Source organism: Temnothorax curvispinosus, unplaced genomic scaffold (assembly GCF_003070985.1).
Source record: "Temnothorax curvispinosus isolate PA1 unplaced genomic scaffold, ASM307098v1 QBEX01000740.1, whole genome shotgun sequence".
In the NCBI taxonomy this organism is placed as follows: domain Eukaryota; kingdom Metazoa; phylum Arthropoda; class Insecta; order Hymenoptera; family Formicidae; genus Temnothorax; species Temnothorax curvispinosus.
The window spans coordinates 473,493-486,147 of record NW_020210520.1 but is presented as its reverse complement, the minus strand read 5'-3'; the positions used below and the strand labels follow the sequence as shown (position 1 = coordinate 486,147).

The window sequence follows — 12,655 nt, the reverse complement described above, 5'->3', positions numbered from 1 at the left end:
AAATACACGTTTTCATTGCGCTGACAAAGATCATTAATGTTGTCAACAGGCCGGGAGTAGACAATTTGTTTTAGATGTCCCAAAAAACATATGGACACCAGGGAACCACTGATGAACCATCTTGCGTGTCCCTTTAAACATGACCGTAATGTGAAAACGATATGTTCAAACATTTTTGGACATATATTTATATAATTTTCTTGTTTATTTTGATGAGTAGAACACCCCTGAAGCGGTCCACATTTATGTTACACCCTGTATATTGATAACCTAAGGAAGGACTTAAACTACTTTATCTGTTTTATATTGGTAAAAACTATACTTACTTTTCACACCAATCATGATCAAAAGGAAATATTTAATTACACTAAAAAGAATTATATGTGTATTATTTCCTAATATCTGTGTCTTTTTAACATTTTTATTATTAAAATCATTCCGCTTTTAATTGTATCATTTAAAGATAGATTTTCTAATAAAGGAATATTAATTCTCCTATAAAGAATTTCCAGATATAAATCACTATCCGATCCGATAAAATATCATAAAAATTAGTAAATAATCCTGAGATAATTTTCTATTTAAAAAGGGGAAAAAAATTGGAAACACATGCGTGTACATTACTGTACATGTATAATTATTGCTTTTACATGAAGCAAAATAATCTTGATGTACCCACCAAAGAGATATTCTTATCGACTAAGCCCTAGTTAATGCCCATTTACTGTATATAGTGATACTGTTTCATCTTCGATTTCTTGATTCAAAAATATAAATTTTTGACATTTAAAAATTGATAAGTTTCCCTATTTTGGATAAGTATTTAAAAAAGTATTTTTTCTTTACAATGTTTCTTTCAATGTTTCTTGTCCCTTTTCTTGCAGATATGACAAATATCATACAAGTTTGTGAAAAAATAATATTAGTAGTAATGAAAGTAGTAGTGACGCTTTCAACCAGCTTTCAATATCATTTAAATCGGATGTATTCCTTTGTGAAACACTAATTACTTAAGACAACTCTAATTTGATGACATTCACCAAAATATATTGTTTACCTACAGTTTTTTTTTAATCTCCGTGCTTGAGAAACGTTCGACCCAGAAATTTATATCTTTTACATATTATTGTGAAAAAATAGTATTATTATTTTGAAGATGGATTTCTTTTTTTCAATCTTAGTTGGCGTTTTTTTCGCTCAAAATATTAGTTGCCATACTTTATATATATAGAACTTCATATTTATATATAGCACTTCCAGTAAGTTTGTCGTGAAACTCATTCCCCAAGTTTGCGAGTGTATTAGTTGAAAAAGTCTTCAACTTCCGTCAACTCCCTCATTCGTGCTTCATGATGGGCCCAACGGTCTTCTGCCAGTTTATCAGATAATCCCCATTTGTCGTGATAAACGCGTTGACCGCAACTCGGACATTTCTTACCCCCTACAACAACAAAATAATAAAAAGAATGTTTTCTCTATTGTTTCATAATATAATTTGATGTCTAAATAAAAATTTTATTTTTACCATGGAATGGCGGAGTCTTCATGTATGTCACGAGACATTTTAAATGGAAGAGATGACCACAGTAAAGTCTTTCGGCGTGGAAATCCGCATTTTCGTCGGTTACAACCTCTTCTGGATTCGTTGGCAAGCACGTTACTTTGCAGCGTTGACAGGGTTCCAGTGGAAAGGCTTTCACACTCCTAAATTAAAACATAATAAAATTAAAAAGAACTGTAATGGCCAGTCTACAATGAGTCGTTGGTCGTTAGTCGGATGTCGGAAGAGAGTCGAAAGAAATAGTCGTAAGCGTATCATAAGGCAATCGGAAGTCTGTAAACGGTGATCGTAAGAGATGGCATTTGGCCATATAATATTACGCTTATGACTATTTCTTTCGACTCTCTTCCGACATCCGACTAACGACTCATTGTAAACTGGCCATAACAGCTAAAAATATGCTTAGGCAAGAGAAAAAAAATTACTTTATGAGAAAAGAAACAACTGTGTTTAATGATGGTGACGGTGTAAACGGCTTTTGTTGCTTCCTCAATGGTGGATCGACACATCGCCTTGCTAATTCCCTTCCTTGTCCAATTAGATAGCGATTGAACAGCGGTGGAAAATTTGTATCAACATCACCAAAACTGCAAACAAACACACGATGTAAGTTCGTCACATTGGATATTAATTTGTTACGACTGCGTTAATTTTGTAGAAAAACACTGAACATACGTCACACAACTGGTGGGATAATTATCCGGCACTTCAAGCTTGGCCTTAAAATGATACAAATTTTGGTGCAGTGTTAAATTAATGGAAGAATTCTTCTGCTTCAACTTTAACTCATCCTTATCCCCTAAAAGCTTTTTCAGAGTTGATATTTCCTCGTAGCAGCAGATGAGAGGATTCTCCTCGATGAAATTCCTGATAAACTTCAAAACTGGCAAGATCTGCAAGTGCAAGAACTTTTGGTACAAAATGTAAATTTTTAACATAGATGTTTGCTATACATAAGTCCAAGTATAAACCTGTGCTTTATTCAAGAAACGCTTGCACTCCTTTTCGCAGACCCCTGCTAATCCATCGAGCAACTTCGCGGACAGAGTTTTACTCTTTAACTCGACGAACAACGGCGATGCGGGATAATCCTCTTGGAACTGAATGCACACAACAAGTTGCTTGAACGGTGTCTTTCTGCAAGATAAACAAATCGCAGATAACAATGTTGAGAAGCGATTTTTGACGTTAGCTCGAGGTGGAGTTTTCTTACGTTATTTCGACGCGGACCATGCTCCGCACGCAAGAGACGAGGCGGCTTCCGTCGACGACATTGTGGCAAAGCTGTGATACTTCTTGCAATTCATCATCAATAAATCCCATGAGCAAGTGGAGACGCTAGGAAGAGATCCTCGATAGGTTTTGGCTAAGTGAAAACGATCAGAGAATCGACGTAATCATGACATAACCTAACGGTCGAATTCGGAGTCGAATTGCGTGGTAAATAATAAAACGCGATCGGTTTTTACACGGACACGCAGTGTTATTAATTAAGAGATCACTTTTCAATCAATTCTCCTTCCCCCTTCGACGTTTTTGCAAGAGATTACGGGATTTGAAACCGACTGAGCAAGTAAGCACACATAAAAAATATACACACAACACACACACACACACACACACACAAAATTTCGAAATCCTAGAGATGTCACGTGACACTGTTAGTGTTGTGTACTATTTTGAAAGCGATTGAAAAGAAGGACGTTCACACCGGTCCTTATGCTAGAGAAAATCGAAGTTCTCTAGATTTTCTCGAAACTGTGAATATACGTTAATTTAGGTGTGCTTTATGCGTGGTATAAATTTCAGTACCTCTTGGGGTATAAAAATCAAGATACTGAGCCTCAAAGTTTCAATTTTTACCAAAATTTAGTAAAAGTTGAAACTTCAAGGCTCGGTATCTCGATTTTTATAAGAGTCACTTGGAAAAACAAAGGGAATAAATCGAACAACCGAAAATATAAAGTAATTTTTTCTTGTCCTTGTTTCGTAATCTTCAGTATTTTTCACTATTCTTTCAATAGAAGAGTTGAAGTATTCTCTAAAATAATCTAAACTATTCCGATTGTGACCGACAGACACAATACGCCGGCGGCCGGTTGTCGCTCTGCCATACCGAGGTAGTAGTGCAGTAGCTCCATCTGAATTAAATATCTGCGCGACCTAACCTACTCATATTACCACGTGCTCAGTGTGCTCATACCGGTTCGTATTGTTAACAGGCGCAGTTGGAAAATCTAATTGAAGACAACTCGAAGGAGTGACGACATCGCCCAAGTAACGACTGACATTCGTGAAAGAAGAAGAAAGAAATGACAGAGTCGGCTTCAGCCGGCCGTAATCGACATTTGATACAGTACGGTACGTGTAGCGTGGTGTCGTAAGAACTGCAAGGCTCTCTCCAAGATGCACCGAGTAACCGACGCGAAAGAAGTGATCCTGACGAGCGACGCGACGGGGGAGAGCTGGAGCGCCGCGGTGTGGGATCCCCGGAACGGTTCCCTGCTGTCCGTGTACAAGCAAGCGACGGCGCTGGGACATCGGAGCCTTCAGCTTCTGAGCGACAGCTACGTGTTGGGCGCGGACGCCACGCGGCCTCGTATACACATCTGGCCGCTGAACAACCCGACGCCCCTGCCCAACGTCCGACTGACCACGCCGGGCAGGGTCAACGCCTTGGCCTGCACGCCGAACGGCTCCTACATAATCGCTTCCGTGGGCGAGAAGCTGTTCGTCTGGCAGACGTGCAACGGCAGGCTGCTGGCCAATCTAGCCAAGCACTACCAAACCGTCACCTGTCTGGCCACCACGAGGGACGGTTCATTGTTCGCCAGCGCCGGCGAGGACGGCCTGGTGTTCGTGTGGTCGCTCTACAGCGCGCTCAACGACGCGCGTTGTTCCCCCGTTCACGCGTTCTCCAACCATAGCTTGCCGGTCAGGGACCTGCACTTCGGCCACGGTGACGCCCGCGCGAGATTGTACACGGTCTCGCTGGACCGAACGGCGAACGTCTACGAGCTCGGCAGCGGAGCTCTCCTGCTCTCGGTGGTGTTCGACGCGCCGCTCACCGCGGTCACCGTCAACGACCGCGAAAGCGAGCTCTTCGTCGGCTGCACGACCGGCGAGATATTCCTGTGTAATCTGCACGAGCCGCCGCGCGGTGTCGAGCATCACGTTATGGTGAGCTCGAGCAACGTGGACGAGGACGAAGAGAGCTCTGTGTTTAAAGCGCACAAGTCGAACGTGACCGCCCTGTCGGTATCCCTGGACTGCTCCACTCTGCTGTCCGGATCGACCGACGGTGCGGCCCATATCTGGGACATTGCCAGCCGGCAGGTGCTCAGGACGTTCCAGCACAAGGGACCGGTCACCGCCGCCTTCTTCGCCAGGGGATTCGACAATTTTCGCGCCCCTTTTCTCAAACCGCGCTTGCAGGTGCACAATCTGCAGAGGACGTCGGACGACGGTGGTAAGGAGAGCGTCGTCGAGGTCGTCGCCAGAGGACGAAACCCGGCGGAGATCTTGAACTTCGAGTCCTATGCGGAAGGCAGCGGCGATTCTCGAGGGTCGGAGGAGACGAAGAAGTTGGAGGATCTGCAGAAAGAGATTCAGAAGTTAAAGAATATGAATGCCAGCCTATATAAGTACTGCGTCACGCATATCCTAAAGTCCTAAACACATCTTAAAGATAATCGATTAATAGTGGAAACATTGGATCGCGTGATTTCATATATTTTTTTTCTACGAGACTGAAATTTTAATTTGTTTTGTAAAATATATGTATAGGATAATATAAGGATGATATTAGACACGACTTTCTTTCTATGAAAATAGGTTTTATTTCGTTGAAAGATATATGCAATAGCTTACAAATTGTAATAAAAAAGATTTAAAAATACAAATTAAAACATTGTTTTTTACCTGAAAATATTTTTTATTTATAAATTGTTTTATGTTTCCAACAATAAATGGATAGATTTTATTATTTACCATCTGTACTATGCTTTTTATAACTTTTTAAAAGAAATACTTAAATATTTATAGATTTACTCAAATATAGATTAAGAAAATCTATTTTAAATTAAATAATCCAAATTAATTTTACGAGATATTTACGTTTTCCTATTATTATCTGCAAAGGATGTAGCTAATTACCCGTATTAATTAATACTAGACCGGAAATTAATATCTCTGACGAACGATCCGCCAAGAAGCTATTCTTCATCAACCCACTTAAAATACGATATTATAATTTAATCCTTTATTGATGCGCCACAAAATTAAGGCATTGGGGAAAATAACATTTTATTGCCAAGCTCGAAGAGATACTTTGTTTCCTGCAATGTTCGATGAACCATCGGCACGGTAGAGCAATATTGTTCTTCGCCATCTCTTCGGCATTTTCCTTTTTCTTTTGTAGTGATGTAAAAAGTTAGCTGCTGATAAAACGCGCAATCCTATAAAAAAAATAAAAAAAAAATTTAAAGCTTCTAAATCTTTGAAAAGCTCAATCTGCACCACTTTCTTCGCTCGAAATAAATTCACTAAACACATGTCGCATGTCACCATATCTGCCCCTATTCATATCCGTGTATGTGTATGAGGATACACGTGTGTACAATTAATTAAATTGTAAGCTGGTGATAAACGTTAGATACGATCCTCATCGACGCTCCTTTATATTTAAATGAGTCGTTATGCGCATACAAATGAAACGCTCACTAGCAGTCCATCGCGGATAAATTAAACTGCGAGACCGGAATCTTCGCACACGAGACAATAAGCCATCAGTTCATCTAATTTTCCGGTATGTCGTGACTTCGCAAATGTTAGGCGTATCAGTCGCACCATGCTTTTATTTATTTTTCCAGAAGACAGACATTAGATAATAAAACCGATGAATGACGCTCACAATTTCGTTCGAAACTACAATAAACTGCAGAACGATCAGAATTAATCTTTTTGTTTCTCATACTGTTAGTAAATTGATTTTTCATTTATCTTCGAAAAATTCTTCATAAAGCGAAATAAATTTTCCCGAGAAAAATTCTCACGGAATAATTTTTCTGTGTATAAAGAATTTTTCGAGAAATTAATTTATCACCTCTGTGTAATTTAATATATATATATTTTTTATCATCGTTTACACGTGTCAGTTCTGAGAAGGCAATACGCACATAAATTAAATTATTTACGCCCTACCTAAAGTTATAAATTCCTAATCTTCGTAGGGGTAAATTGGCTTTGCCGTTTGACATTTTTTCCATTCATTTTTGAAGAACCATGTTCCATTTCTCCGTCGAGTCAGATATACCCAACGTGACCGGATGTTGCAGAAATAGCGCGAAAAAGCATTGCGAGAACGTTCACACACGTTAGGGAGATTATCCTGAGACGGGAAGATCGGGAAAACGTGTCGAGAAAATGTCACGCACGATAATGCATCATAATCTGTCGCGCGATAATCTTATCACGCGTTTATAAATCTATATATTATCCCACATCATCGTAATGCGGCCTCTTTTTACACCTACGTCGGCATCGACCGAATTACTGTAATCTCGGTAATTGACGCATTTGACGCATGCGGCGTTTTAGCTGGAATATTTGAAAGTGCGTCTAAGGATCAATACTTTTTTTTTAATAAATAGGACCCTGAGGGTCCGCACGTGCTATATCAAAATCGACCGTGTCGTGAAAATTAATAATATATATCTTCAATACGACTGTGTATAAAGTAGCGATTGCTATATACATATATGAGACACGTGTCAACGAAAAGTTTTCGGAGATCAGAAATGTTGTAAATACTATATACTACATTGACAAAAACAAGATGGACTTTATTAGTCGGTATGAAAAAAATTTGCTCGTTCTCTCGCATGAAAATATCCTTGTAATGTAGAATGTATTTTTTATATTTTCATGTATCCCATATCTTTACATATGCCATTCATATTTTATAATTTTATGTCATATGTAAGACCAATCAAGATGATTGTCAAAATAGTGTTGTAAATGTAATACCGTAATACTAATCATTTTTATAATAATTAATGCTATAAAATAAAATTACATCGAAATTACTGAAAAGCTGCTTCCGACGAAATCTTATTATTTTGCCAATTTTAAAACGGCCGCAGTGTATTTATCAAATAAGAATTTATAATAATTCAATTAATATTATTATTATTATTATTATCATTATCTATAAGAGTCTTCGCCATATTATTTATTTTACCTTATTACTTTTTTTACTTTATAAGTATTATTTTGGTACCTGCTGATTGTGTCTTTATATTTGATGAAGCAAATCGGCTCATTGTCTTTATGAGACAATAATTTTGCGTTTTGTAAATTCTGCTATTAACCTTCCAGCGAGCGCGTGGAGTGTATTTTACACCCCAGGTTTTTTTTCCTAACGAGTGTTCTAGATTTATTTCGATACAGAACCGATTATTATCGAAAAAACATTAAAATTAAAGTTTCAACCTGTTTTAATATATATTTTAAGATATGTGCAACAATGAACAATATTAAACAGAAAACAAAAAATATTAATTGGTTTAATATTTATAAGCATAAAAAATGTGAGGTGTAATTTACACCCTACGTACCCTTTTACGTTTCAAATTTTCACGCGCTCACTGAAGGGTTAAATAAATAATTTCTGATTATTCTCGTTTTGGATTTCGAAATTATGAGATTGATGAGATTGAGACAATATTGATTTTTTACTTGGAAAAGATTTAATGGCGTGTTATGCAGATCGTGAAAAAGAGAGCATCTCGATATAGCGCACATTATGTATAATAAAATATATATATATATATATATATATATATATATATATATATATACATGTACATATGCACGGATATATGTGCATAAACGCATATATATTATACAATTATACATATATAATGTGCGCCAACGGGACGCTCTTGCGAAAAATACATTGGTCTCGCAAGGAGTAGGGGTGAGAGGACACACGCGGACGCTCTGCGACAAGGGGTTTGAACTGTGGGGTGGCAACTCCGTGATCGGGTGGAGAGGCGCAAGGTATAAAATCGGACGTCGGGTAACAGGAGGCATTCAGTGTCGGTGCGATTCTAAGCTTCACATCATCGCTACTTAGAATTTCGATCACCGGGAGTCATAGAAATGCAGGACAACTGGTTTTTTATCTTCGTGATCCTTCTGGCATTTTCTACGTCGCTAAATCGTAAGTCAATATCGCGAATTTTGCAATTAATTTAAAAAAAAATATTTCCTCTTTTGACCTTTAGTCATTAACGTTTGGCCCCATTAAGTCGCACATTTTAATAGAAGAATCTGGAGAAACATTGTTTTTTATATCAAAATTTTCAAACTTGATTTTTTGATTAAAGTTACTGAATCTTTATATAATACAACTTTTTATAATATTAGCTAATTACTTTTATAAGTTACATAATTAAAAGTTAAAGCGTCTTGATAAATTAAGATCAGCTTAAATTAACCGACAAAATCGATTCACCTGGTCCGGATACTAAATTCGGATTTTAACTCGAACCTTAATTCAAAATAGCTAAATATATAGAAATATATATAGAAATTGTAGAAACAGTCGATTCAGTGTCAAATTGTCATTAAAAATGATTGATATCATAGAAATTGTAAATGAAAAAAAAAATGAGCGACAGCAGAAAACTTCTGATCTAATATTAAAAGTCACAGTTTTTATTCTCTTGCGAATAATATGTTAGATAATTCATTCTCATTGAGGCCAAACAGCAACTTGGACGCAGCAGTTCCCAACGCGAAGTAAAAAATGAAATAGGACGGGGAATTAAAGTGCAAAAAAGCCGTAGCGTCGAAAAAAGAAAAGTATTATACTGAATTCCCGCAGGAAATCGTTAAGCGCCACGAGTGCGAGTGTAGATTAAATTGTTAGGGATTATGATGTCCGACTTTTGATGGAAAAACGTCGACGACGTCCTATTTATTTTGCAGTTGCCAGATGCTCGATCGGCCAGCACTACGAATCCACCAGAGGCAAGAAACTCGCATGAGTGTCGCATACTTTCATAATTTTGTAGCATTTTTTTGATATAAGTTTTTATGACTAATTTTTCTTATTGTTTTATACATAAATATTAAACACACACATACACACAAACGTTCTAACTACTGTCACAATCAAAAGGATGTTCTTACTCTTTTACATTTTTGTTTAATGTATTTCAGACGTCTTTTAACTTCTTGTGACGCTTGAACGTGTTGCTGATTGTGACATCTATTTTTTTTTTAATTATAAATACTTAGTAATTACATCTTTATTCAAATATATTTATATTTAAATTATTAAATTTTTATTTGAACTTTTAATAAAGAATATAAATATTTGTTTTTTTTAATATTGTCATTTACACTTCCAATAATTTTTAATATATTTCACACATTTATAATATTTTTTATCTTTTATATGAAATATTATTTTTAAATGCTTTTTAGTGAGAAGCACATATATGTATAAAAGCACACGCACAAAATATTTCGCTTTAGTTATTGTATGAATTGATTGTGAAAATAATTTATTCGCCGGTAAAATAATAATTGTAGTGTCTCCTTTTTTATACTTTTACACATTATTGTATTATTTGCGTAATGAGAAAGTGACTTGGATAATTGATTGTTAGCACAGGAAGGAGAAAAGATTATTATATACTTTTCGAAGAAAAAGCAGCAAAATAATTTCGAACGATAGATATGTTCTAATCGGTCAGTCTCGCTTTACATTTCAGAGGGCCAGAAATTGAAAATCAACGATAGACGATCTGCCGGATTGGTGGCGTATCCGAGAATTGGCCGAAATTCGGAAATACCGAGCTTTCCTAAAACGGAGCGTACTTTCGGAATAATACATAAGCCCAGAGTCGGACGATCCGATGAATCGAGCTTGGGCAATTTGAATCGATTTCACGATTTACCGGCCGACGCTGACATCGAGTTCTACATTGCACGCGACATGGAGCCCGAAGTTCTCTTAAATCTTGATTACGAAGGTGTGGGGAGTTTTATAAGAAAATTTCAAAATATTACAAAGTATATTGAACCTTTAAGAATTATTTCATATGAAGATTATCGGGAAGAAATAATCTTATAAACGAGAATTACTAGAATTTATAGGAATAACTTTAATAATATTATTAACAACGAATTTTTTTTTAAGTATAAATTGGAAGCTTGACGATATTGCCGCAAAATATATTTTAGCATGCAAACGTCGGATGCACCGATGTTACCGTAGAATAAACGTTTAATGCATTTCACGTCAGATCAATATCCGCGCGATGCCGTTATTAATTAAAACGGCTTTTACCGGATTGAATAAAATTTATGGAAAAATACGAGCACGAACGTATACATATGTACGAAACAATGCAGCATTATGTGGCATGCGCGCATGCGATCGCAGTTTTTAACGAGTTGATTTGAACGAGACGCTCGCGGCGAATGATCTCGCCTCAGGATCTCGTTTATCGTTTTTAAATAAAGCGCATGCAACGAAATATATATGTAGACATATTTTTTGTCAAATGGGAATTCATTTGTTAACTCCTTTATGCAGACTATGCGGAGAGACCGATGGCATTTAAACATGCTGATAAAATTCAGAAAGACGCCTCCTGGTTAATGCCCGATCACGTACACGGATACAAGGATCTTCGTTTCGCACAAAAAATCGACGAGCCTCGATCGTACTACTCTATTTTACGAGGTATGAATAAAAGGATCCTATTTCCACTTACCCTTCATTATATGAAAATGTTAATTAAACCATTGATTCAAGTTAGACCGTGATTTATTAACGCAATTTGCGATTTAAAATTTATGAAAATAATCAATTGTTCCTTAAATTGATTTTGTTAAAATTGAAATATTGAAATTTTTGTCTCTCAACCCTATATATGCATTGTTTAAAAGACTAACAGTACGTTCGCAATAATGAACACTTCTTTAAATGTTACAGACGGTATTGATCACATTATTATCGCTAAATTAAATATATTCTCTCGGAATACTCGGGACACGTCGCTATGTCGAATAGATATCGACTGTCATGCACGACGTCATGTTCGTTCTTTGACATTATGCGAATTGCTTTTTCCATAAAGAAACGCGTCTCGTGTGAGCGTCACTGCTTCATTAATCCTTAAGTGCGAGAAATTTTAGACGGTCCACGTGCGATTTTTCCGCTCTGTCACGTGATTGATCTCTTTTCAGGTTCTCGAAATAGTCAAGGTCAAGGAGGGTACACTCCGAGACTGGGTCGCGAGAATGAGCACGACGCTGCGGGTTTCCTGTAACTTGCCCCATCTCTCTGATCACGATTCGCGCCTCGCGGATTTGACGGACGTTGACTCGAGAGGCAATGGAAGGAACTTACTGTCAAATACGTCAGGAACGTTAACGTGCGGTGCTTCTGATTGTTTTTCCCCTATTTGCATAGGCGACCCACCTTATCCTTGCACTTTGTACGCAAGTTATGCAACACAATACATAATCTACACTTAAATACTGCAGTTTATAATCTTACATGCAATCCTCTCGCCTTGTATCGTCACGAAATAGAAATTCTCGGAGCTGCTTGAAGCCCTGGCGAAAAGCGGCCCGATCTTGATGTGACTCGGCATGCTATTCTACCCAGATTTCTATCCCGAGATACTCAATTTAATGTTCGTTTTTATATGAAAATAATGGAGAGTGGAAATAAAAATTTGATTTACATCACGCTGAGCTAATTGGTGATCTGTTTTGTACATATTTTTTGAAAAACTCAATTAAAAATGGTGTGTTTTGATTTCTCATGATTACTTGATTACATATAACAACTTACAATTTACAAACAGATTCTACTGCTAGTGGTAATTGAAATTTGGTACAATACTTTTAATACATAATAAAAACCGTGGCCAATTATATATATATTACAGGTAAAGTCTTATAGGAAAAAAACAATCCTCCTAGTTCCGTTTTATTGTTAGCGTATAAATTGGGTACAGAAAAACAATGCCATATTGTTCCAATTTTCAATACTTGCGTTGATTT

The 12,655-nt window shown here is 36.9% G+C and overlaps 3 protein-coding genes across 4 annotated transcripts; 2 read left to right on the top strand and 1 right to left on the bottom strand.

Moving 5' to 3' along the window:
- Window positions 1-616: 616 nt before the first annotated feature.
- Window positions 617-3,317, bottom strand: LOC112457555. The gene is made up of 6 exons (XM_025020702.1): window positions 2,775-3,317; window positions 2,533-2,698; window positions 2,237-2,454; window positions 1,987-2,148; window positions 1,526-1,704; window positions 617-1,441 (listed from the first exon to the last, which is right to left on the bottom strand). The coding sequence occupies exons 1-6, from the start codon at window positions 2,882-2,884 to the stop codon at window positions 1,302-1,304; spliced, it is 975 nt and encodes a 324-aa protein (XP_024876470.1). The 5' UTR covers window positions 2,885-3,317; the 3' UTR covers window positions 617-1,301.
- A 150-nt stretch (window positions 3,318-3,467) lies between these two features.
- Window positions 3,468-5,470, top strand: LOC112457450 (WD repeat-containing protein 18). The gene has a single exon (XM_025020509.1). It carries the CDS (start codon window positions 3,968-3,970, stop codon window positions 5,234-5,236), a length of 1,269 nt encoding a protein of 422 aa, XP_024876277.1. The 5' UTR covers window positions 3,468-3,967; the 3' UTR covers window positions 5,237-5,470.
- A 3,083-nt stretch (window positions 5,471-8,553) lies between these two features.
- LOC112457416 (CAPA peptides-like) lies at window positions 8,554-12,407 on the top strand. Of its 2 annotated transcripts, XM_025020448.1 has the most exons (5): window positions 8,554-8,786; window positions 9,557-9,598; window positions 10,348-10,608; window positions 11,175-11,324; window positions 11,831-12,407. In XM_025020448.1, exons 1-5 carry the CDS (start codon window positions 8,726-8,728, stop codon window positions 11,911-11,913), a joined length of 597 nt encoding a protein of 198 aa, XP_024876216.1. In that variant the 5' UTR covers window positions 8,554-8,725; the 3' UTR covers window positions 11,914-12,407. The 2 variants fall into 2 exon arrangements, with proteins under 2 accessions (XP_024876216.1, XP_024876225.1); XM_025020457.1 differs by lacking the exon at window positions 9,557-9,598 and having other exon boundaries at window positions 8,560-8,786.
- Window positions 12,408-12,655: the final 248 nt, after the last annotated feature.